Source organism: Cyprinus carpio, chromosome B13, assembly GCF_018340385.1.
Source record: "Cyprinus carpio isolate SPL01 chromosome B13, ASM1834038v1, whole genome shotgun sequence".
NCBI classification, from domain to species: domain Eukaryota; kingdom Metazoa; phylum Chordata; class Actinopteri; order Cypriniformes; family Cyprinidae; genus Cyprinus; species Cyprinus carpio.
Genome location: NC_056609.1, coordinates 25721965 through 25748838, shown reverse-complemented (window position 1 = coordinate 25748838; position 26874 = coordinate 25721965). Strand labels below are relative to the sequence as shown.

At 36.6% G+C, this 26874-nt stretch overlaps 1 protein-coding gene across 1 annotated transcript; it reads left to right on the top strand.

The window, feature by feature from the left end:
- The first annotated feature begins 1597 nt into the window (after positions 1–1597).
- Positions 1598–26203, top strand: btaf1 (BTAF1 RNA polymerase II, B-TFIID transcription factor-associated). Its single transcript, XM_042737440.1, has 38 exons — positions 1598–1918; positions 3356–3479; positions 4882–4996; positions 6352–6498; positions 9074–9273; positions 9467–9594; positions 10239–10368; positions 10520–10588; positions 12797–12886; positions 12967–13062; positions 13301–13477; positions 13581–13721; positions 14395–14519; positions 14631–14751; positions 14867–14971; positions 15056–15205; positions 15997–16139; positions 16222–16396; positions 16482–16685; positions 17626–18061; positions 18245–18429; positions 18511–18664; positions 19577–19686; positions 19784–19985; positions 20610–20758; positions 20961–21113; positions 21290–21411; positions 21520–21687; positions 21787–21864; positions 21962–22091; positions 22675–22816; positions 23076–23206; positions 23453–23578; positions 23663–23815; positions 24137–24348; positions 24447–24606; positions 25095–25265; positions 25418–26203. The coding sequence occupies exons 1-38, from the start codon at positions 1905–1907 to the stop codon at positions 25568–25570; spliced, it is 5589 nt and encodes a 1862-aa protein (XP_042593374.1). The 5' UTR covers positions 1598–1904; the 3' UTR covers positions 25571–26203.
- Positions 26204–26874: the final 671 nt, after the last annotated feature.

Genomic DNA, 26874 nt, shown 5'->3' with positions numbered 1-26874 from the left:
ACCTCTGAACTGGAACAGTGGCTTAATGCTTTCACACACACACACACACACACACACACACACACACACACACACACACACACACACACACACACACACACACACACACACACACACAGGAACGTTGTCATGACAACAGAGCATTTGGTCTAAAACCATTTAGAGCATGTTAAATTCGTTTTAGAAACTGACGTGGAGCCTTTGGTGAATAAATGTAGAAAACCTGCAACATTAAGGAAGTGAAGGAAGAGTTAAAAGGCAAATGGTTTATAAGAGGGATGTAATACAATAACAAATAGTGCACTGATGAAGAATGCACTTTTTTTTTTTTTACATGCATCAATATAATTAATAATCTGAAAGTACAAATCTCCATCAATAGCACACTTTTTAACATTTGATGTGGACAGAATGTAGTTTGATACTGGAAATTAATTTTTTCTTCATTAGCCTTCATAGTTCTCAATGCTTCTTGTTGTTCAATATATAGCAAATCTGAATACATAACAAATAATCTTTAAAATGAACTTTTAAATAAATAATGAGGCAAGTCAGCAGTCATTTCTGCCGTATGGAAAGCTTCACATAATGAGATGTTGACAAGATAAAATATTAATTTTAGCATGTTTGAGTGTGTCTATGGTGGTCGAATCTCAGCAGCTCAGTGAACAGACCATGGGTCACCACCAGAGGGAGGCAAAACACGGAGAGAACCCACAGCGACCATGGGGTGCGTTTCCCGAAATCAACTGCGGTTCATTCCGTCGTTACCAATCGAGGTCAACCGAGCTGGCTAACGATGATTTTGGGAAACGCACCCCAGACCAGTTAAAAAAAAAAAAAAACAACAACAAAAAAAAAACTATGGTTGAAACTCAACCGCAGTCACGTTAGGGAATATCCAATGAGTTACTGTCTGTATTTTAGTTTCATTATTAAGGAGCGTGTATCAAATAGAATCTTTATTGCAATATTTAAATAATACATTAGAAATTTAGTATTAAGAAATTTTGATTAATTATGAAACGAAAAAAATAAATAAATTGAAGTCAAGAAATCTTTTAATTATAGCCTATTTTAAAGGGGAAGAAAAGCACAGACACATATAATTCTTAAAATAAAAATGCATTAACAAAGGTCTAATTTCTTTTAAAAAATGTATACAAAAAATAATCCAATACATACATTATATACTTAGCGTACATAAATACATTTGGTTTTTTCTGAGTTCCATTCGTCATATGCGTGATTCTAAAAGTTTTCTCATCAGATTCGTTTTCTCAAGTCGATGCTTGTCTTTGTGCAAGTGTAATTTTCCATGAAGTAGTCATACTAGCATCAGTTACGGGGAACTCAGGCTGTCATCCATTCAGATTATTTCATTAAATATCTCAAATACGAATTTCCAATAATTACAGGCTCAAAATGAACGATTCCCACTCAAAATTATAAAATATTTCCACTGAAAATTAGAAAAAAAAAAAAAAAAAAAAAAACTTGTTTCCGGAGCATATTTTTACTTGTCTTGTGTGCTTCCTTTTTGAAAAGCGCGTTGTGTGATTGGTCAGCTGGAGCCCATGTAGCCAATCACAGCGCGCCTGCCATGGAGGAAGGAATAAATGCAAGATGGCTCCTCATATAAAACCAGCTGCCTGGCTTCTCTTTTGTGATCAACAAAATTACTTTTCCCCGTCTATTCGATTAAAATACCGTTTTCGGGGAAGTGCTGAGGGCTGAACCGATCTGTACGCTGGCGTAGGTGTTACTCGGCGTCCCCGGGCGCTGCGGGAAATATTTAATAAGCGAGCAGACCGATTTTGAGGCAGTGCGCGAGAGATCGGGCCTGTCCGCGCACGCGAACCTGAACCGAACCCCGCGCCCGGATCCAAACCCGAGAAGCTCATATGGCTGTTTCAAGGTGAGTCTGTTGGATAAAGGTTGATTTGCAAAAGGCAAATGTGTCTCCACAGTTGAATTTTCTCACTCTTAATAACTTATTTTCGTTATATAAATACGTTATAGGTAAATGTATGTCAGTCGAGCTCTTTCTAACGGTCAGTGTTTCAAAATAAATAACGTAATCCTCACAACCGAAGACTGCAGAAGCGGTATAACCTTAAACAAACTGACCTGTCAAATTCTGTTATCTCATGCAGTATATCGTATACTAGCACTGTTTTGTGTGATATTAACGTTACGTGTGCGTTATGAATCCAACAGTTCGTGGTCTGCCATAATAATAATACTTTATCCCGGGAAATCTCCGGTTAATGTGTAAATCCGCGGATGATTAACGTTAGAGGACTAACCCCACGCAGTGTCATTCCTCTCCGGGTTGGGCACTGTCAGTAAATACAGTTTTAACATCCATACTGACTAAAGGCTGCATTAATTTCTCCTAATCCATCTCTTCAGTTGATACAGTAGATTAATGTGGCGTTATATAACGCGTATGACAGGATGGTGTTAGGGAAGCTGCTAGTAGATGTCTGTTTTTACACGTAAAAATTGTTTTTTGGTAATTAAAATGTAGGCAACGAAATAAATTAATAAAAGACCCTCATGGAAAGCATCTGGTCTTCATAAGTCGGGTCGCCCCCTCACGGGCGACGCCACGTTGATCACGTGACCAGCTATTAGTTATAATAAATGCTTCGTAAACAAATGTAATGCATCCAGACCATTAGATAACTATGCATGCCACTGGTGCTATTAGGAGGAGAGAAAAAAAACAGCTAAATGTAAACACAAGCTTTATTTTGCATAGAGAAAACTTTTTTTATTTAACTATATTAAAACTATTTTAGTAATAATGAAACTTCATACACTTTCATGAGATTTTGTTTTGGTTGTCTTTGATCTGAAATCGTTCAAATTCAAGTCAGTCTTATTTGTATTATACTGCTTTTCACAATACACATTGTATCTTCTGTTTGTATATCTTCCAGATGTAGCTATATCTGTATATGTTTGTGTACTCATGCAAATTAATATGTAATACTGTATGAATGCAGATAATGTTGGGTGTACTGTATATCCAACTTTACATACATATCGCTTGGTGATAGTGTAGTTTACATTTTGTGATGATGTAAACAAACAAGCAGTTTTACTTGCTAATTAGCACATTGCTTTGTGACTGTATAAGGTTGGCTTATTAGTATTTGTTAAATGATGCATTTATGTTTTTAAAAAAGACTGTCATATCATGACCCTTGCAACATGTGAAGAAATTTTGCATGCTCGAAATTTAGTGTGATTGTGGCTTCAGTGATGATTTTATAATATTGTACAATTGTTTTGCCAGTCAGACTTTCGTTGTGTTAATTATAGCATCCTGTCTCACTTTCTCCAGGTTGGAACGGCTGTTCATCTTATTGGACACAGGTACGACTCCTGTTACCCGTAAAGCAGCTGCTCAGCAGTTGGGAGATGTTGTTAAGCTTCACCCACATGAGCTTAATAACTTGCTATCAAAGGTGAGTGTTCAGACTAGTAGAATATCTGATTTTTATTTTCTTTTTGACACATCAGACTCATCTAGTAGTTTGTAGTCGTTACAGCAAAAAACACATTTTTGTACTAGCAGGACCTGTTTGTATTTGTACAGGAAGAATGTTTTTTCTAGCATGCAGCGTTCCAGAATGCATGCTTGCCATCTGTTATTCACAATAGGGATGCACGATATTGGATTTTTGCCGATATGCCGATATTTTTCAACTCATTTTGGCCGATACACATATATATCCTTTTGTTTGGAAACCGCACCAAGTCTCTCTTGTGCAGAAATTATAAACTAATTATTTTTAATTTTGGTTGGTTTTTAACAAGAACTTATTTGTTAGAATTAAACAATAATGAAGTTTTTTTTTTTTTTATTTTATTATTCTTTTTTTTTTATAATGACAGTACATTGATGATTTAAAAATAAAAATAAGCCTAAATAAACGATATATTAATCGCATTCTCAGTTTAAATGCAGCTATCCAAAACAGTGACTGTAATCACCATTCAGGCAAAACTTTGCTTCAAGAATGAGCCACACTGCTGACGTGAGGTAATCACTAGCTCACTCTAAGCACATGTGAGTTTATGTATTCCTCTTATCTGCAAGACATATTGGCATAATTTTTCATATCGGGCCGATATTTACATTTAAAGCCATTATCGGCCGATTCCGGTACAGGTCCAATATTATAGTGCATCCCTAATACACAAAGCTCTCATATGTTATGTGAAAATTTGTTATTTGCTTAGACACTCTTGAATGTACATTAAAAAAAAAAAGGATTTTGGCATCATGCTGACACTTTTATCATTACTGTTGCAATAGTTGTAGGTGCTGACTGTCTGTCTGAACTAATGGGTTAACTTTATTACATGCAAAATGCCAGTGTATAGATAAAGATCGGATTTGAAAAACAAATCTGAATTGAACCAAGATTTAGACGTGCAAAACTGAACTGAAAGAATGGCTACACCCTCTTACAAAATGTGATGTGGTGGTATCAGATGGTGTTATCATGGTAGATTGATATGCATCATGGTACTGAATTATTTACATTTCCAAAAATCATGACTTTTTTTTGTACAAATGTTTTTTTTTTTAAAGTGTCATGCAATCCTGTGTGCCTTTAAGTGGTGCTGTAACACCCTCTTTGTATGTTCTTTTCTTTTTTTTTTTAAATGACTGGGTTAATTATTTTAATTGTGAAAAGCTCATAAGATGCTACAGAGGAACTTCTTAACATAAGCTTTGAGGTAAAGGGTTTGGATGGTTAATTATTTGCCTAATGTTTTGTACATTTGATCAAAGCTGCCTGTAGCTGAATTTTAACTCTTTAGATTACTGATCTGTTTCCTTTCCTCTGGGCTCAATAGGTTTTAACATACTTGAGGAGTCCAAATTGGGATACACGAATCGCAGCGGGACAAGCTGTCGAAGCCATAGTGAGGAATATTCCAGAATGGAACCCAGCTCCAAAGCCAAAAGATGGTGAGTTGATTAATCCCAGATTGCATTACTTGAGAACTTGATGTTTTGGGATTTTCTGTCCGATATTTATATAATGGCACGCTGTTGTGGTAACTAGTTATGTAGATTATTTTTGTGTGTCATTTTTATCAAGGCTATTTAATGCAAATCAACGCCAGTTTGATCCTGCAGTGGTATTGAGATGTGGCACGTTAAAAGCTAACAAGATTAAGCTTCTGTCTAATGATTGTCTTGAGCAGAGACAGGGGTCATATGATGCGATTTAAATTTTTCCTTTCTCTTTGGAGTGTTACACACTCTTGGTGCATAAAGAACATCTGTAAAGTTGCAAAGACTAAAGTCTCAAGTCCAAAGAGATATTCTTTATAAAAGTTAAGAGATAACCACTCCTACCTAAAACGGCTCGTTCTAACACGCCCCCACATCTCTACGTCACAATGTGGGAATATTTGCATAATGCCGCCCAAATGTTAATGCAAAGAAAGAAGGCGTAACTTTTATTCCCGCTGTTGCCGCCGGCTCCATGTCGTGGAGACGCTGTGTGTTTTGTTGTGAAAGCGAAGCTGCTTTGTTTGGCCTTCCAAAAGAGGACACAACTAGAAATCAGTCGTTAAGTTGTATTTACAACACTGTTCCAGAACAGTTCAAACCAAATATTCAGAATTGTGCAGCACATTTTGCGGAGGACAAGGACTGTTTCCTGGAAGAGTAGCCTAAAATGCCGGTGTCTGTTTCTATAAAGTGGGGCAATTCTAACTTTGCAAGGATAGTCTAGAAGTAAATTTACATATATAGGATTTACCACTGATGATTCAAACGTGAGTTTTGAGCAGTGTGGTGTAACTGTTAGAGTTTGTTGTTTGTCGTTTCTCTGATCACAAATGCAGACATGGTTTTATGTTTATGCAGCGCGATATGCAACACGTAAAAAGACAGTAGAAGTCGTTATAGTACATATGTATAATAAGTAATATTATGTCCCCACTGGATGCAACAAATGCATCTCTCGTAATGCCTTTAAAATGCATCGTCTCATCTGGGAGCTGGGAGACGGCATCACAGTATGTTAAGGGGTGTAACATTTCCGTCACACGCTTCAGGTATTCAGCCAATCACAATGCACTGGATAGCTGGCCAATCAGAGCACAACTCACTTTCCCTGGACGATGAGCTTTGTAAAAATCGACGCGTTTCAGAAAGGCGGGGCATAGAGGAGAAACAATAATGTACATTATGTGGAAAATGTGTTTTTTGAACCTTAAACCACGTAAACACATTGCATTACACCAAATGCACAAAAAATTTTTCTTTTTAGCAACATCATATGACCCTTTAATGCATGTTGTCTTTCTCAGAGGTGTGTGCAGAAGATATGTCTCCAGAGGACATCTCCTCAGACAGGCTGAGTTTCTACAGGTTTGATATCTCCCGTCTGCTCAAGCACGGAGCATCACTGCTCGGGTCAGCAGGTGCTGAATTTGAGCTGCAAGATGACAAGTCAGGTAGGGTTCTATCTCTCATATGTGTGATAACACTGCAGATTTGTAACGTTCATGCTGTTATTACACTTGTTTGTACTTGGAGTTTGAGGTTTGTTCAATTTATCAACATCAACTCATCATGCACCTTTTGTACTACAGACGTATATTATCTTAAATGCAACTAGGACTAACTAAATGTTGCCTATATGAGCAGAAAATTTTTATAACTCTACATGAAAAAGAAATTTGTATGTTTGGATACGAGTAACTTTGACTGTAATAAGGAAATTAGCAATTATTCATTTGACCAGGGTGTCCACGGGTCCTTAAAATGTCTTAAATTTAGATTTGATGGGTTAAATGTTTTTGGTCACATTACCGCTAAAATATCTTAAGTCTGAGTTATCATTGGACAGACTGAAGATTTTTTTCTTCCACCGCGGTAAGTTATTGCGTCATCAGAAAAAATCATAACAAATTAACCAAAAAACACAAAAAAACTCAGAACAGAGACTCACTCTGTTCGTCTGTTTGTGAGAGACTTCAGAACAAATGAGCGTAACAGCACACAAACTCAGAAGAAACATACTGAGGTAAAAATTGAGAATGTTTAGTTTATTCGCAACATGGTATAGTTAAGTAACACTGACAAGTGAGCTATTTTGCTCAATATTCTCACAATGCAAAAAAAAACATTCAAAACACCTACAGAGTGCATGCATTACGTGAAGTACAGTACAGTGCGCTCTTTCACTGCATGATTCAGTCTGTTAAAATACATTCAGAATGATCACAAATTCAAGACATGGGGACAGAAAATGTGTATATTTATACCACTTCATATAGTTAATCAGTTTCACACAGAAGAGTGAGATTTAAAAAAAAAAAAAAAAATTAATTCCCAAAAATGACCATATACAAACGTAACAATGATTTTTTTTTTTAACAACAGTTCAATAAAGTAGAAGTTTTTAGACACCATATTGACTGTTTTTGCACTATTTCGCCAACAAAAATAATTCCAAACAAAGCCACAGCACTGTTTTATGTCTTTGAGCAACATGACAGCGTTTTGTTCCTGAATGAATCGTCCGTTTAAATGATTCGGTTCAATAACAATGACTCACTTATTAAAAGTGACTTTCTCATTCATTTCAAATATCAGTATTCAATTTTTTATGTTTAATATATCAAACTATTTATGCATTTGTAACTGCAGGTTAAATCCATTCATGTTCTGCAGTAAACAGTGTGTAAATACTTCTAAATGCCACTTCAGGTGCAGCTTATGTCTGGATTGCAAAGATGAGTTTTGTTGATACTGATTTCATTTGCTTGGTAACAGCCCAAATATTATCTTATTATTCTAATTCACTGATTAAATGTAAGAATTTGACTCAAAAGACAATGCACACTTATAGAAGAAAAATGCCCATAAAAGGTAAAAATCAATTTAAACTTATTGGAAAATATTAATTTCTATCTGACCACCACACAGAATATGAATTAAATGAAAAACTTTAGGAGTCAGAGGTCCACGAAAGTCCTTAAGATACCAGCATGATGATAACACACTCAATCGGTTGAATGAATGACTCCGTGACTTACCCACTTACTGGTAGTTTAGTTGAGAAGTATGTTGAAAAGCATGGATTTTTCCCCTCAACAATTCTTATTTGTATATTCATAAATGCATTTAAAACATTAATTTCATTAATCTCATAATATTATTTATTGCAGTTGTAATCGTTGTTATTTGCAGTGTATAGTGTATATTGCATTTATTGATAAATTGTAATAATTTGATATGAAAGATGATGCATACATCTAAAAAGGTTAAAAATAGGCCTTTGTAAAAATGCAGATTTAAGTATGTAAAAGCTAATAGAACTGATTAAAATTTTGCTTCAGAATAAAGTTACTCCACCAAAAATCTCAGTGATGCAGTTATTTTGATGAGATATTTTGTATGGAATGTTGTCTGCTGACATTAAAAGTTCACTGTATATAATCGTAGTAATAAATATCATTTATTACAGCGATGATATTTTGTTTTCTTTTTAATTTAAACGCATTAAGTATTACATATATGTGTGTGTAATAAAATGTGTATTTCCATTACAGGTTAATGTCTTAAATTTCATATAAGGTGGTATTAAAAAGGTCTTAAAGTCTTAAATTTAACTAGTTCATGTCTGTAGAAACCCTGTTTGACATTCTTTGTTATAGAGGTGGATAAGAGGTGCAGGTGATAAGTGTGCCTTTATTTGCATGTCAGTATGGAAGAAATTTGAATAATAGTATGTTTGTCATCTCCATCTTTTCATGCACACCTTGATTTTTCCATTTCATATGTGGTGTTAGTTATTAACTTGTGAATTATACCTCATTGAGAGGTGCTATTACTTTTCTATGCAAGTGATTTTTTTTTTTTTTTTTTTTTTTTTTTTTTTTATGTGGTGGACAGTAAAATGGGTGATATTGAGAGACCAGAATATTATAGATAGTTTTGACTTGGATTGCAAAGCACCTAGAACACCCTTGTTGATTGACTTTTGTTTTGCAATTCTTTCTCATGATTGCATTCTGTTCTCAGGTGAGACAGATCCCAAAGAGCGTTTGGCCCGGCAGAGAAAACAGTTACAGAAGAAGTTGGGATTGGATATGGGTGCAGCGATCGGCATGGACACGGAGGAGCTTTTTAATGATGAGGACCTGGAGGATGCCTGTGCTTCCAGTACCAACAGATCACAGCCTGGTAAAAGCCTGGGCTGTCACTTCTCTCGCAACCATTTGGTGAGTGGTGCTGGAATCTCTTACAAATGCCACACACTTCAGAAAGCTTACAGTTTTAAGGCTGACATTAGAGGAGATGATGAACATGCATTAAATCACTGCAACTATTGCTCAGTGCTGATACCAGCTGTAAAAGGGCCTTTACTGTATTAAAATGTTCAATTAGAAGTTCAGTTTGTGCTCTCCTCTTCAGCCGGCTGCAGAGCTCATAGATTCAGAGTTTCGTCCAGGCATGAGCAATCGACAGAAGAACAAAGCCAAGAGGATGGCGAAACTTGTGGCAAAGCATAGATCCAGAGACGTGGATCCTAATGAGAAGAGGTAGAGATGTGATGCTAATCAATTTGAATTTCCTTCTAACATTTTATTGCTTGCTTTTAAGTCAATATTAAATCAAAATTGACATTCAACTTATATTTATGAGCTATTTTGGGTATATTTACTTATTTAACAGCCAGGGACAAAGAGGCTGCACATGTTTTATTTTACAGCATTTTAAAGATGACAGCAATCAAGCAACTTTATGGATCATAAACTCTATATTTAAAGGGAATCTGTTTTTTATACAGGAATCACAGTTGTCACACAAAGTTGATTATTCTTGTGCAAAGCCATGTACAACAATATAGGCTGAGGGTTTAAGGTCACTCTGCAGCATTGCATTGCATTTACACATAAAACTCCAAAATCGCTTCTGATACTAGGTTATCATATCTGCTATTTCTATTTTTGTTAGTGGGTGAAAGTAGACATGTTCTAAAACAGCTTTTATGCTTTTCACAGCCACCTTCACTTTTCAAAGATTTGCACTCCTAGAGATGCATTGAAAATCATTTTCGGAATCAAATCGTGATGTGCCTGAAGACTCCTTTTCCTATAAACAGTATTTCACGTTGAAGATAATGACTGTTAATGAGGGTGTGGGCGGTCAGTCTGACCACTGCTCTTATGTTTCCTTGCTACAGCAATGACAGTTTTGAGGGAGAGCCAGAGGAGAAGCGCCGGAAAACCACAAATGTAGTCATTGAGCAGCCAGCAACCGACAGCAAAGTCTTAATTGATAATGTTCCGGATAACTCCAGTTTATTTGAGGAGGTGTGAGACATGCACACATGATTGTTTTTCTTCCACACATTGAGCTGTTAACATTCAACTGTCAGCTGTGTCTGTCTGTCTATACATGTATGCGTGTGTATGTGTATATATTTATACATGTATGTATTTTTCTTTTTGTTTTGTTTCACAGACTCAGGAATGGCCCCTGGAAAGCTTCTGTGATGAACTGTGCAATGACCTCTTCAACCCTTCGTGGGAGGTACTGAAAAACACATTAAATAGAACTAAGCAATTATAACTAAAATTCGGTTAAAAAAAAAAAATTCTTACAAAACGTGTTTGCTCTAAAATGGCTGCAAGACAAGGAGGGATCATACAACTTATCTAATCATTCAGTGCTTAGGAAAATTAATGGCCCAATAAAAAGTGCATTCAAATATTGCCATATTTCCCAACGTTGCATAACTTTTATATTGCCATCTAAATCATTGTGAATATATATCATAAATATTTAATATATCTCCCAGCCCTAGTAGAAAATTAACATTACCACAAACCTAACAGTAAATTATAATTATTTCAAAACTAACAGTATATTACAATTAATTTTAAATTATTTTTTTATTACTATTTGTTGTTGTTGTTGTTGTTGTTGTTGTTTTTTTTTTTTTTTTTGTATTTTCATTTTTAGTAAATTTGTGCTTTAATTTCATTTATTTTGCATTTTAGCTTTCTCAGTCGCTTTGGTGCATTTCTCGAATCATCCTTAATATTTGCAAAGAAGTAATTACATAAAAAAAAAAACAATCTTAACAAAAACCACCACAAAATCAATCAAAAAAAAAAGCCTGCAGCTTACTCAAAATCTTTAGTTCATCTCTCAAAAGGAAGTATTTATGTCAATGAACATATCATTGCCATTAGAATGAAAAGTCTTTGTGTCATTGTTCACAAACAAGAGAGTCAAAATGCATAGTCGTTGTCAGTGTAACACTGCACTCTGTTAGTATAACCTGATGTAAACTGACAGCAGTTTGGATGACAGTTACTGTACTGAAATGCAGAAGGCTGCACTTATGTATGCCATATATCCATTTCAAAAGTAAAAATTTACACATTACTGTATGTGGGATATTGATTGAAAGAGACTGGATAGGATTCACTGTTACACTTTTATTAGTGGCCTGACAAACAAAACAACTTTTATTGTGATATAGAAAACAAGAAATATTGGCACAAAGATGATAATAAAAAATAAGTCCACTGTCAGAATTTGTAACTCTTGCTGTCCTCTGTCTATATATGCTTTCCAATTGAAGGTTAATGAGATGTACCTTTCAGCCATTTCAGAAAAAATCTAAAAAAAATACATACAAAACATTAGTGAAAGTCAAGATTCACCTCCACAAGTCATGGCAAATTTGCAAAAATCTAATAGAAATGTGTAGAAAATATGCTTGACAGTTTATGACAACTATATCAACCATTTTGCATTTAATTGCTTCTACGATGAACTAATGACTAGATGTTTTAAGGGGCAAGACTATTGCAAATAGAACTATATAATACATTTTGAGCAACATGACATTAGCAACTGATAATGTAGGAAACCGCAGACAAATATACATATTTATTTGCAAGAAAGTACCAAAGCAATCATAACTTGTTCAAAATAATGCGAAACTGCTTTTATGATGTGCACAAGTGACTAGATGATGTGGAGGTTGAACAAGTAGTTTTTTGAATTTCATTTCTGATTCGAGAAATGCACCAAAGCAACTGAGAAACCATAAACCTTGTTTTTTTTTTTTTTATCAAATATTAATTAGTGCTGTCAAACGATTAACTGAGATTAATTGCATCCAAAATAAGTTTTTGTTTACATATGTCTGTATACTGTGTATGTTATGTATGTATACACACACATACAGTATATATTTTGAAAATATTTTCATGTATATATTTATATTAATATAATTGAGATATATATATATATATAAAAATCATAGTGTATAAACATATTTTTCTTAAATATATACATGCATTTGTGTGTATTTATTTATGTATACATAATTAGATATACACAGTACACACACATAATGTAAATAAAAACTTATTTTGGATGCTATTAATCATTTGACGGCACTAATATTTGTATTTTATTTTAGCTTTTTTCAAATAGTTTTTTTTTTTTTTTTTTTTTTTTTTTTGATAAAAACAGTGTTGACAGAACAGAGAGGAAAGTGGTATTGGCAAAGAACCTTGACTTGGGAATCGGTTGCCGGAGGTGTAGTTGCGCTACATGTTGGCGCACTACCCACAAGGCCCTCAGAAAATAATTTTTAATGGTTTCAGTTCTAGTTAAAAACAATACTAATGCCAGCTGGTTGTGTGCTTTACATGTGAACTTAAGCAATGAAAACTGTTACTTGTATGTGCGTTTACAGCGTTTGTTTGGTATTTTTAGATTCGTCACGGTGCTGGCACGGGACTGAGGGAAGTGCTGAAGTGTCACGGTACTGGTGGAGGAAAGATTGTTGGCAGTACAGCAGAACAGGTGTTCACCAGTTCATTGGACATTATCACTGTCAGAGGTTAAGTTCAGCGTGTGATGTTTGATTCCCTCTACATTCTCAGATGGAGCGACAGCACCAGGACTGGGTGGAGGATTTGGTCATCCGGCTTTTGTGCGTCTTTGCTCTAGACAGATTCGGAGACTTTGTGTCCGATGAGGTTTGTCATCTTTTCCCCAACTTCTGAATTATTTTCTATTAACATCTGTTATATATTAGAAAGAAGTGTCAGAATAAAGTTGTATTTTTGAGCTTTTTTTTTTTTTTTTTTGGTATATTAAAAATATTCGTTATTTTTAGTTAGTGTAAGCCTGTTTTCTTCAGAAATATTTTTTTATGCCAAGGCTTTCATTTTCTTGGTTTCATCTTGAAGCATTTCTTTTTTCTTATCATTCCAGGTGGTTGCACCTGTCAGAGAGACGTGTGCCCAGACTCTGGGTGTGGCCTTGAGGCACATGGCGAACAGTGGCTTTGCAGTGACTGTGGACATTCTGCTCAAGCTGCTAACTGAAGACCAGTGGGAGGTTCGTCACGGAGGCCTGCTGGGCATCAAATACGCTCTTGCTGTCAGACAGGTGAAAAAGACTCAAATTCTTATTGGCTGAGATTGAAAGTGATATTCTAAATGCTGCAGTGTGTTTAACTTGTGGTTGACTTTCACATCTTGCTGACCCTCAGGATTTGATCGCTGATCTGCTGCCCCGGGTTCTTCCAGCCATTACAGAAGGCCTGCGGGACCTGGATGATGATGTTCGTGCAGTGGCAGCAGCAGCTTTGATCCCAGTGGTGGATGGATTGGTTCAATTGCAGCCTGCTAAGGTCTGAGCTGAAAGTTCATTCGAAATGTGACCGCTAGTTCAGATATAATAACTAATGCGGATATATCGAGAGCATGCCTTATCAACAGATTCTGAAAATCTTAAAATAGTCTAATATTGGACAGTTGGTTTGTCACTGCCAGTGTCTGCGCTTAAAGCACTCTGCATGTGATAACTCCTAATTTTCCAACACCGTTAAATCAGTCTAAAGGCCCCAATATACTTGCATAAAAGTTATTTATCATTTAGTGGTTAAAAGAAATTGAAAATACCAACTTCAGTTTCAACTTGAAAACAGCTCTCCAGTATGTTCTTGATGGACTGAACAATAGAAATAAATCAGAGAAGATTTCCATGTCCGAGAAGGCGGAGGTCTAGAGTACTTCTACCTATTACATAATAGCCAAGGACCAATGGTAGTTTACCAGCCAAAACAAACTTTTATGGAAAGTTTGCTTTCACAAGTTGTTTCGAACTCCTGAAACTAATTTCATTTTTGCCTGATTTTGTTTGAAATGGTGTCATAGTGTTTTTTTTTTTATTTTTATTTTTTTATTTTTATTTTTTTTGCTTGAATTACATTGGGGTCTTTTACATCTAGCACTTATTTGCAGCAATTGCTCTGGGTTAATGCCTCCATATCTATAACCTAAACCTACACGTGTGCTTTATAGGTTCCCTTCATTGTGGACACACTGTGGAATGCCCTGCTGGAGCTGGATGATCTTACAGCTTCGACTAACAGCATCATGACCCTCCTGTCCTCCCTGCTCAGTTACCCACAGGTCCGCCAGTGCAGGTGAGGTTTCTCTATTGAAATATGAAAAGAGCTCTCGTGGTCATTTCTATTAATACCACATTTCCTTACAATGATAAAAGGGAAGCTAAAACCCTGTTTTTCCATTCCCAGCACGCACCAGTCTCTCACAGTGTTGGTTCCTCGAGTATGGCCATTCCTGAGACACACAATCGCTTCTGTTCGTCGGGCTGCCCTAGAAACCCTCTTCACATTGCTTTCCAAAGATGACCAGGTTGGATAATCTGTGTGAAAGATTAGCAAAATCAAAATATGCAGTGTTTGAAATTTTCAGTTTCAGTTATTATTTCTTTCCCATTTCCTGCTCTGATTTATGCTTTTCCCTCCAGAGTTGTGCACTGTGGCTGAATCCCATCATGCAGGACATGTTAAGACACATCTTTCAGTCCTGCATCATGGAGAGCAACCAGGAGATCTTAGAGTTGATACAGAAGGTATTTCTTATTCTGTTCCACTCTTTGAATGTTTTGTATGATTGATATGTTACTTAGTTTTTTAATATTTGGATGGTTTTCTAGGTGTGGGGGGAGTTATTGCGACAGGCCCCGCAGCAGTATGTGGTTGCAGCCAGCTGTCCTTGGATGGGTGCCTGGCTCTGTTTGATGATGCAAGCGTCACACATCCCAATCGACCCCAACATGCTGCTGGAAGTTAAAGCACGCTTAAAGGTAAGGGTGGAGGTCAAAACCTTTACCTGTACTTTGCTGAAATAAAGAATCAGTTTGACTTTATACAGCATCACACATGCTGCATCTGTTGGTTTTACATACATAAATCATATAGTGTGTAAATAAAAGAATACTTTTGTTTAGCAGTTATGCATTAAATTGATCAAAAGTGGCAATGAAGGCTATTTTGTTTGTTTTTTTTACTTTTCAGATAAATGCTGTTCTTTTGAATTTAATTTACATTTAATAAATCAAACAAAAAAAAAAAATAAATACCCAACACAACATAAGAAATGTGTTTTGAGCAGTAAATTAGAACGATTATATAACACACATTCCGCTTTGACATCCCAGGAATAAATTGCATTTTAAAGTGTATTAAAATAGAAAACATCTCTTTGAAATGGTAAGATTTCACAATATAACAGTATTTTTGATTATATAAATGCAGCCATGGTGAGCAAAAGATATTTTCAAAAACATTAAAAAAAATCTTACTAAGCCCAAGTTTTTTTACATGTGCTACAAACTTTCTGCCTGTCCAAAAGTAATAAGTACAGATATGACTCAAAGATAGCAGATTTTACTCTCTAGATTAGTGCTCACCAGATTGAGAAAGTGCTTTCCAAATTTTTTTTTTCTGTACAATATGCATCAGACAGTCAGCGAACGGACTGTGGGAGGTCTGTGGGCATGCTGTCTGAGGCTGAGACTAATCCATCCTACAACCTTCACACTTCCCACTCATCCAAAAGTAGATCTGCTCTGAGCTTCATTTTGTTATTCCGCAGGAGAAGGCTACTGGAAAGACCAGACAGGGATCTGTTCCAGTCAAGGAAACGGTCCAGGAGTACATCGGTGGAGCGGAGACGATTACCGAAGACCCTGCCACGCGAGACTATGTGGTGACACGTGCACGTCTAATGGCTGCAAAGTGTGTGGGGGGAAAAAATTATTTTCACTTTTTTTGTTTCTCTGTGCCAAATGTGCGACTGACTACTTTTGTGTCCTCCTAGGCTGTTGGGGGCGCTGTGCAGTTGTATTTGTGACCCACGGTTGAATAGCTCTTCTCAGGAACTCCGGCCTGCCGAGTCTCTAGCACAACTTTTACTGTTCCATCTAAATTCCAAATCGGCCCTGCAGCGGATTGTGGTTTCCATGGTGATCTGTGAGTGGGCAGGCCTTCAGAAGGTGAGAACGGGAGAGGGTCAATCTCAAGTTTTTTTTTTTTTTTTTTAAACATGTTAATGACTGTTAGTGCTGTCCTTCATTACAGGAGTGTGAGCTGCTGTCCAGCGTGGTTCAGCCCCGATTGCTGGTCGTTCTCTCAGAGCAACTCTACTACGATGAGATCGCCATACCTTTTACTCGCATGCAGAACGAATGTAAACAGCTCATAGCACTGCTGGCTGACGCCAACATTGACGTGAGAGAACGAATCAACTCCACAGTATTCACCATCGATCAGGCTAATGAGCTGGTTAGTAAAAGACACTAAGAGATACAAAAACTACAGTTCTAAAGCATTCTTTAATTACAAGAATAAGGTCTGTTCTCACTAGTTAATAAATTACACTGTGGTAATCATAATAATAATAATAATTAAAAACTATAAAAAAAAAAAATTAAATAAAATAATAAAAAACAAAAATAAAATAAAAAAAAATAAAATATTGTTTAATACATTTGTAATTGTTAAAAACATTATTATATTAAGTGTCAATACTTTATTTTTATTACATTTTCAATTTAAATTAATATATAATAAATATTAATAATAATTGTTAAATATTATATATTTACATTATTATTGTTAGTACAGTCATAAATATAATATTGTGTAAAACATTTATAATTTCTAAAATTATTTGTATTTTTATTATAGTTTTCATTTGTATTAATATAGTATAATAAATAATAATAATAATAATAAAATGTTATAATTATACCTACATAAATAAAAAAAAATATATACTTTTGTAAAAAAAAAAATACAAAAAAATAATAACTAATTAATAGTAATAATTAATGTATTTATTGTTATTCATAAGTTATACAAAAAAAAAAAAACAATAAAAAAAATTGTGTAATTATAACTTCTAAAATAATTATTATATTATTTTGTTATAGTTTTCATTTATATGAATATAGTGTATAATAGTAACAATAATAATATAATTAAAATATTTAAGTATTATTGTTGTTGTTGTTGTTGTTATTATTATATTTTACAATTTCAAAATTAATACAAAACTCAAAAGCATACAACCTATACAGCTACTTTACAAAACAATGAAATAATCTCTCCAAAATAAATAAAAATCAACTCATAAAACTAAGTAGAGCCTGTATGTGTACTGTATGCCACAATGAATTAATGTCTCCAAAATGACTAGTTTTCATCTCCTAATTCTCTCTAGGTGACCACCATCTTCTCAGAATGCACCTCCTCTCTGAACCTCAAATCACGTCAGTTCCAGCTGCTGGACAGCAAGAGGTTGCAGGCTCGTTCCACTGTGTCCGAGACCAGCGCCGACTGGCAGCAGCTGCAGCTGAGAGTTCATACCTTCGCTGCCTGCGCTGTGGTTGGACTTGCCATGCTGCCGGATAAACTCAATCCTGTTGTCAGGCCCCTGATGGAGGCGGCCCGCCGTGAAGAGAACATGCTCGTCCAGGGTTATGCAGCCTCCAACATTGCACGCCTGCTGCAGCTGTGCGCTGCCAGATCTCCCTGCCCGAATGCCAAGATCTTGAAGAATCTCTGCAGCTCGGTTTGTGTAGATCCAATGCTCACCCCTAGTGCTGCATGTCCTGTCCCGCCAGCCAGCACTCCAGCAATACAAGAGAGCAGTAAAGGTGAAAGGAAGACCTTATCTCCACTTCCCATATCCCACATTTTCATTAGCTATATTTATGAAACATGATCAGAACAAATTTGTGCGCAAATTGTTTTCAAAGTGTCTCAATTTAATGCAATGTTTAAGTGAAATATTTATAAATGATTTCTACTAGAGGTGTTGTATTTAATCTATCCTGCAGCATCTGTGGCAGAGAAGGATGCGATGTATCACATGGTGAACAAGTCAAAGGGCATCATCACCCTTTACCGGCATCAGAAAGCAGCTTTTGCCATCACCAGTAAGAGAGGACCCACACCAAAAGCCCCCAAAACAACCAACAATGACCTGCCCCTCGGAGGCAGCATTACCACAGAAACAGATGAGGTATTTACAGCGTTATAATAAGCAGCTTTACTGTGTTCTGTCCAGTGATCTCATATGAGTCTCTGTGTAATCCTAACCTAGAGCAAGAAGCCATGTCTTATCCAGAGGAGAGGGGCAGAGTTCTGCTTGATGACAGTTGCCAGGCATTTTGGCAAGGAGTTGACCAAAACTTTGCCATATCTGTGGGAGTCCATGACTGGTCCGCTGAGGAATGCGCTGGATGCTCAGGGATTTGGTATGTCTGCTTTAACTTTGTTTGTAAACTTCTTTTTTTTTTTTTGTTTCCCCAGTGGAGTTTTTGATTAAAATGAACTGAGATTTGTGAAAAGCTCTTTATAGTTCACATTAATGTTTCTTAAAGTAGCAGTTCACCAAAAATAAAAAAAAATATTAAAATGTGCTCACCTTCAAGGCATCCAGGATGTAGATGAGTTGAGAACAGATTTGGAGAAATGTAGCATTACATCACTTGTTCACCGATGGATCCTCTACAGTGAATGGGTGCCGTCAGAATAAGAGGCCAAACAGCTGATTAAAAACATCACAATGATCCCAAAGTATTCCACACCACTCCAGTCTATTGATTAACGTCTTGTGAAGCAACAAGTTGCATGTTTGTAATAAATCAATCAATAAGGCGTTTTCACTTTAAATCACAGTTTTGGGCACGAGTCCGTTTCCCCACAGTTTCTTCCAGTGAAAAAGTAATTTTCCTGTTGTCCTCTCATTAAACTTCAGACATGAGTATTTGAACTGTTTTCAGTTATAAACAGTGCTTGTGCATGTCTCTCCTGATTGAGACAAGACAACATTTTCCACTAGTGGAAGCAATATTATAGACAGAGGACTCCTATTTTAGCCTATAGCACCGGTTTGAAGTTTAAAAATGTTTTATGTGTTTGTTCATTACAAACATGCAGCTTTTTTGTTTATCGTGGTGCCTTTATCATATTGAACTCATTCTGACGGCACCCATTCACTGCAGAGGATCCATTGGTGAGCAAATGATGTAATGCTAAATTTATTCAAACCTGTTCCAATGAAGTAACAAACTCCTCTTAAATGGACTGAGGATAAATATAAAATTTTGGGTGAAGTATTCCTTTAGTAAATGCTCTTCCTGCTCCTCATTTGGTGTTTGTTGCAGATTCCAGCCAGTTGCTGAAGCAGGGAGACCCAGTTGCTCAGGAGCTTGTGAACTCTCTGCAGGTGCTGGAGGTCACAGCAGGAGCCATGTCCCAAGAGCTCATCCCTTTAGTATGGACACTCACACATACAACATTCAAGAACATCTAGTATCACTACATGAACAATGGCAGTTTTAACTGGTCTTTTATTGCATCTATACCTGCAGTTGATGGAGCAGTTGCCTCTCCTGTGCACCTGTTTGCAACATCCATACACAGCCGTACGTCACATGGCCGCGCGCTGTGTGGGCGTGCTCAGCAAGATCGCTACTATGGAGACCATGACTGTGTTCCTGGAACATGTGCTTCCCTGGTTGGGCGCTATTGATGACAACACCAAGCAGGAGGGAGCCATCGAAGCCCTAGCCTGTATTCTCTGCATGTCACAAATGAAAATCAAGCTCTTTTGTTGTATTAAAAGTGCCTTTGTATTTCACGTAGGTGTTGAATTATAATGCTTCCTAAATTCTTAGAAATACAGGAAGGTGTACTACCAGTTTGGGGTCAGTAAGATGATGATGATTATTATTAGTAGTAGTAGTAAGAAATTAGGACATTTTTCAGTAAGGATACATTTAATGGTTTAAAAGTGACAATTAATATGTTTGTAACATTATAAAAGATTTCTATTTCAATTAAATATATATTTTCAAATCATGTTTCTTGAGGTGCAAATTGGCCTATTAGAATGATTTCTGAAGGATCATGTGACGTGACTGAAGACTTGAGGAATGATGCTGAAAATTCAGCTTTGCTGTCACAGGAAAAATGTTACTTTAAAATGTATTAAAATAGGAAACTGTTAAATTGTAATATTCCATAATATTACTGGTTTCCTGCATTTTTGATCAAATGAATGCAGCCTTGATAATTTTAAGAGACTTCAAAAACAAAATCTTACCGACCTCAAACTTTCAGACACTAGTGTACAAACATTTAAAGTGTGTTCAGAGGCGTTCAGAACACAGATATTATCCTTAGCATAGCGTCCAGGTGTGATGGAGCAGTTGGATGTGGATATTGTGCCCTACATCGTGCTGTTGGTGGTCCCTGTGTTGGGCCGTATGAGTGACCACTGTGACAGTGTGCGATTCATGGCCACGCAGTGCTTTGCAACCCTGATCCGACTGCTTCCTCTTGAGGTGAGTGATCAGGAACGAGCGTAGTCTAGCATTCATGCATCTCATAATTTCTAATAATTCAAGACTTTCAGCTAAGAATGTGACGTGAGTGATGTTGAGGCATGTCTGTTTACAGTACGGTGGAACTCATGACTTTGTTGCATAACTTCTGTGCAGCTATTTTCCTTTTCATCTTAGGTTTTTTTTTTCTTTTTTCTTTCAGGCTGGAATCCCAGACCCGCCGTCTATGTCTAAAGATCTTATTCGACAGAAGGCCAGAGAACGACACTTCCTCGAGCAGCTGCTTGATGGAAGGAAACTGGAAAATTATAAGATTCCTGTGCCCATCAAAGCAGACCTCAGGAAATACCAACAGGTGTGTTTGCTTTTCATGCTTCTGTCAATGGAAGTGTCTTTATTTTTATTTTTTGGCAAATCCAGAGATTGAAACGAGGCTAGTAACTGTAATTAACAAAAAAGTCTGACTGCATAAATTGCTGGTGATTTTCAGTCGGAGTTTGTTTCTGAACTTCGTCCTGCTCTCTTTTGTAGGATGGAGTAAACTGGCTGGCATTTTTGAACAAGTACAAGCTTCATGGGATCTTGTGTGATGACATGGGTCTGGGTAAGACCCTACAGTCCATCTGTATTCTGGCAGGCGATCATTTCCTCAGGTACACCCCAAACCAACTTAATCCTTCCTGGGGCTTAGCAGCATTTTTATATAGTTAAAATGCCATACTTTATTTGATCTGCTAAACTGTGTTGCTGCATGTGTGCAGGGCTCAGGAATACGCCAGGTCAAAGGCTCCCGACTGTTGCCCTTTGCCCTCCATAGTTGTGTGTCCGCCCACCCTGACGGGACACTGGGTGGATGAGGTTGGGAAGTTCTGCTCTAAAGAGTATCTCAATCCTCTGCACTATACTGGACCCCCTACGGAAAGAGCATGGTACCATCATAAGAAATTGCTTGTTAAATAAATATTGACTTGTTGCCCAGCTTAAAAAAATTTAATAGGAAATGCAAGTTCAATTTTCATTCTATGCAGGTTGCAGCACCAGGTGAAGAAACACAATCTCGTTGTTGCCTCGTATGACGTCGTTAGAAATGACATTGACTTTTTCAGGTAACAACTTGTTAGTTACACATTTATAATTCTTCATATACATTGGGATAAGACTTTATATACAGCGTCATTGTTTCAATGTCAATTTCTCATACAGGGATATTCAATTTAATTACTGTATCCTTGACGAGGGTCACGTCATAAAGAATGGAAAGACCAAACTTTCTAAAGCGATCAAGCAGTTAACTGCCAACTACAGAATAATCCTCTCAGGAACCCCCATTCAGGTGAGAATTGAACTCTTGGATGGCTTGTATACGCTACTGTTAAAAAGCTTGGGGTCAGTAAAAACAATAATATTGGCAAAGGAGTATGTTCAGAAGACATTACTACAGTCTTCAGTATCACATGATCCTTCAGAAATTGTTCTTTTGATGCTCAAGAAATATTTCTTATCAGTGATTAAAACAATGCATTTTTATTTTAGAATTCATTAATCAATAGAAAGTTCATAAGAACAGTATTCATTCTTTTGAAATAGAATTATAAATGCCTTTGTCACTTTTAGTGAATTTAATGTCTTTGCTGAATAAAGTATTCAGTTTTTTATATATAATATAATATAATATATAATATAATATAGTGTGTGTGTGGTATATATATATATATATATATATATATATATATATATAATATATATATATATATATATACACATATACACAAAAAATCTTACTGACCTAAATCTCATGATAGTGTGCCTTTTAGATTATGCTAACATGTACATGAATTTTGGCTAAAACAGTCAAGTTTGAATTTGACAAGCTAATGCCTGTGTTTTTTTTTGTTTGTTTTTTTTTGTCTCTGTAGAACAATGTTCTTGAGTTGTGGTCTCTCTTTGACTTCCTGATGCCAGGCTTTCTTGGCACTGAGCGTCAGTTTGCTGCCCGCTACGGGAAGCCCATCCTCGCCAGTCGAGATGCTAAAAGTTCCTCACGCGAACAGGAAGCGGGTGTGAATTTATTTTTATTTTTTTTTACATTTCTTGGTCTCCTCATTGTAGGACCACAGACTTCTCAGTCTGAAGCTTTTCTTCAACTTTTTATGCTTGGTACTAAGGGAATCACTTAAGACTGTAGTCTTTTATAAGACTATGAAGGATTCTTTACATTGTGACTGTTTCAAATGTTTGATTTATGAAGCAGCTCTTTAAGTCATTTTAATAATATTGATATCATTGGTCTAAAGTAATGTTTTGATGTGTTTTTCAGGTGTGCTGGCAATGGAAGCGCTGCATAGACAGGTTCTGCCTTTCTTACTGAGGAGAATGAAGGATGACGTGCTTCAAGATCTGCCACCCAAGATCATACAAGATTACTACTGCAACCTCAGTCCTCTACAGGTACAAAACACAAACACAGGATGTTTATCAAGGATGTGGCCGGTGATTACAGCAAGATTCTGTGATTTCATTGTGTGTCAGAGAGGATCTGTACAGTGCCACTACAAACATTGTGCATAGTTCACTTTAGCTTAGGAGCAATCACAAAACATGAAATTAAATTAAATTTCTTATCCTATTATTAAAAATTAATAATTTTATATTAATAGTTACATAACTTTTGTTGTTTCACCTGTGCCTGCTCAGGTTCAACTGTATGAGGACTTTGCAAAGTCTCGTGCAAAGGTGAATGTGGATGATGTTATTTCCACTGCGTCTATGCAAGAGGAAGAAGAGAAACCCAAATTAAAGGCCACCGGACACGTCTTCCAGGTTGATCCCAGGAAGTCTTATAAGAGCACAAGATTATCCTCCCCTCAGTCGAATAGTCTGTAATGTTCGTGTTGGATGTTTCAGGCTCTGCAGTATCTGAGGAAGCTGTGTAATCACCCAGCGCTGGTGCTGACCCCTCAACACCCAGAGTACAAACACATCACAGAACAGCTGATCAGCCAGCACTCCAGCCTCAGAGACATTCAGCACGCCCCAAAACTCTCAGCCCTCAAACAGGTGCGTCCACTGATCACTACCAGAACTTGCCCTTGTTATATTTGTTATGTATATATAATTGTTATCAATATCAGCTATTATTAAAGTTTTTTTTTTTTTGATATCAGCCAATATTATTTTTTTCTTAAATCTTCAAATAATTTTAAGCCAATTCATTAATAATTAATATCAGCCAATATTGAGTTTTTATGTATTTTATTTTTTTAATCAGCCACATTTGTAAATCCTTTTTTTCATTTTCATCAAATTATCATCAAATTCCACCTTGTGCAAAATACAAACAAACAACACAGTAGTAATGTATTTATTTTTGCTCTGTAGCTGCTGTTGGACTGTGGACTGGGTTCTGCTGGAGCAGCTGATGGGGGCACAGAGGCTGTGGTGGCCCAGCACCGTGTTCTGATCTTCTGCCAGCTGAAGAGCATGCTGGACATCGTGGAGCAGGATCTGCTCAAAACACAGCTGCCCACCGTCACCTACCTCAGGCTGGATGGAAGTGTTCAGGCCGGCCTCAGACACTCCATAGTCTCTAGGTGAAACAGCCACGCAAACAACCCTTGAAATATTTCATCTCATTGGCAGATCGATTTGGGTCGCTATATGGGATTTTCTTTTCTTTTTTCTTCTACAGGTTCAATAATGACCCGTCCATAGATGTTCTGCTGCTCACTACCCATGTGGGAGGGCTGGGTTTGAATCTGACTGGAGCAGATACCGTGGTGTTTGTGGAGCATGACTGGAACCCCATGAAAGACTTGCAGGCCATGGATCGAGCTCACAGAATAGGACAGGTACGGAAGAATTGTTTTGTTTAGTTTGTGTGTGTTTGTTTTTGCTTTTTTTTTTTTTTTTTTTTTTTATTGTTTCGTTGTTGTTTTTTAGTGCAATTTTGTTATATTTATTTTTGCAATTTATTATATAGGTTTTGCTTTGAATTTTTTCTCTTTTTTTGCTGTTTTAAAGTTTTTCTTTTTTTGTGTGTGTGTGCTTTTCTTTTTTCTTTTTATTTTTTAATGTTTTTTTCCTTTTGTGTGTATGCTTTGTGTGTTTCTTTTCTGTTTTGAAGTTGTTTATTCGCAATTTAATCATTTTTTTTTTGAGTTACCTACTTCACTATTCATTAAATTCATCTTGTGACATTTCCAGAAAAATCACATTCTGACTTGTCTATTTATGCTAAAGACATGTTGCAAAAATAGGGAAAAAATCAGATTTTTGGGCCACATGTGAACTGTGAGCGTTTGCTTTCATACTACTAATGCATGTCTGTGTGTTTCAGAAACGTGTGGTGAATGTGTATCGTCTCATCACACGGGGCACACTGGAGGAGAAGATTATGGGTCTACAGAAATTTAAGATGACCATTGCAAATACAGTCATCACCCAAGAGAACACCAGCCTGCAGAGCATGGGCACAGAACAGCTGCTCAACCTCTTCACACTGGACAAGGTCAGTCCTAACAGGCTGCTGTTGCATGCATGCAAAACACCATCCCATGAGACAGCGCTAGTTTTCCACATGAATATCTGCACATACATTAGTTTAATACCAGGGATTAACAGAAATGCACATTCATACTGATGCTTTGTGTTGATGTTTAGGATAATAAAGCAGAGAAGAGCGAGGCGGCAGCGTCGTCGTCCTCTGGTAAGGCCAATATGAAGTCTGTTCTGGATGGGCTGGGTGACCTGTGGGACCAGCAGCAGTACGAGAACGAATACGACTTGAACAGCTTCATGCACTCACTTAAATGAGCCCAGTTCAACATGCACAACAAAACCAGAAATGACTTGAAGCCGTCTGATTGGACAACGGAGAGATGTGTGCAAGCACTGTAGCCTTAAACACTCCAGTCTAATGCTCTTCACAGTCTTACAGCTCTTCCTGTAGGTTCTTGCAATTTGCTCGAGATTTGAGGTCTAAAACTGTCCGTTATTAATGTGTCACTGGAGGAAGTCTTAAAGCTAATCTTACAAGTTGAGTGTTGTACAGATGACTACATTTGAACCTCAGGATTTCCAGAACTCACCATCAGTATCCGTGATGACAGTATTTCACACTGAATGAAGGGAGCTGGTGAGACGAGAACTGGAACACACTGAAACGCTTCCGTGATTGCGCAGAATGACTTTAATGGTTCATCCAGACCACTAGTAGGCGCTTGACTAACTCCTGTAGGATTATGAAGGGCTTGTATCTGCTGCTCCATCAGAAATCTTACATGCACTGACTGAGATCTTTAGGTACAGCTGGAAGAGCAGCAGGACAATGGCCTCGGAAACATTGTAGAGTTTTAAAAGGAAAACATAGAACTAAATATTTCTGTTATTTGCCTTTTTGGGTAAGCTGGTAGAATTTTAATAAATTCTAATGAGCTCTCTTTAAAATGCCTTGTCTGTCTGCATTTATGGAGTATTAAAATGTCATGTATTACAGAATTCGCTGAAGTGTGTGTGTGTGTGTATATAATATACCAAAATAGATCAAATAAAATAATCCATCCAGCTTATGTAATAATATAGTCTTGATTCAGCTGCGTTTCAAAATAAATAATATAATCTTCACATTTTTTTCACCTGCGGTTCAAAATATTGAAGTTCAGTTTCACAACTTCCCATCTACATGTTTGGTGAAAAGTGTCAGGAAAAAATAAGCTATTTTAATATTTTAGGCAATTTGAATTATTTTCCAATATTTCCTGCAGCTGGTGGTTGGTTTGTTTGCATTTCAGCAGTGAAATTCCACAAGAAGAGAACGATGACCATGTTTCACAGTGTCATATAATTACATTTAATAAGATTTGCTGTTTAGTACAGAAAAGGGAAAAATCATGAAGGTGGGAAAAGCTAGTAAGCATTAGCAGCACTGTGCTTATTTTATCCAAAAAATCCTTTAATCACAGTTTTACTGCAAAGTTAGACAAGCAGAAGGTCCAAGATAACAATCTCAAAGCCTTGTGAAGATGAAACCAGATGTGAGCTGTCAAATTAAAAGGTAAACTGCATTGGAAAAAATAGGTTTTTAATCATCTTTAAAAATGGCAAATGGAGCTAAAAGT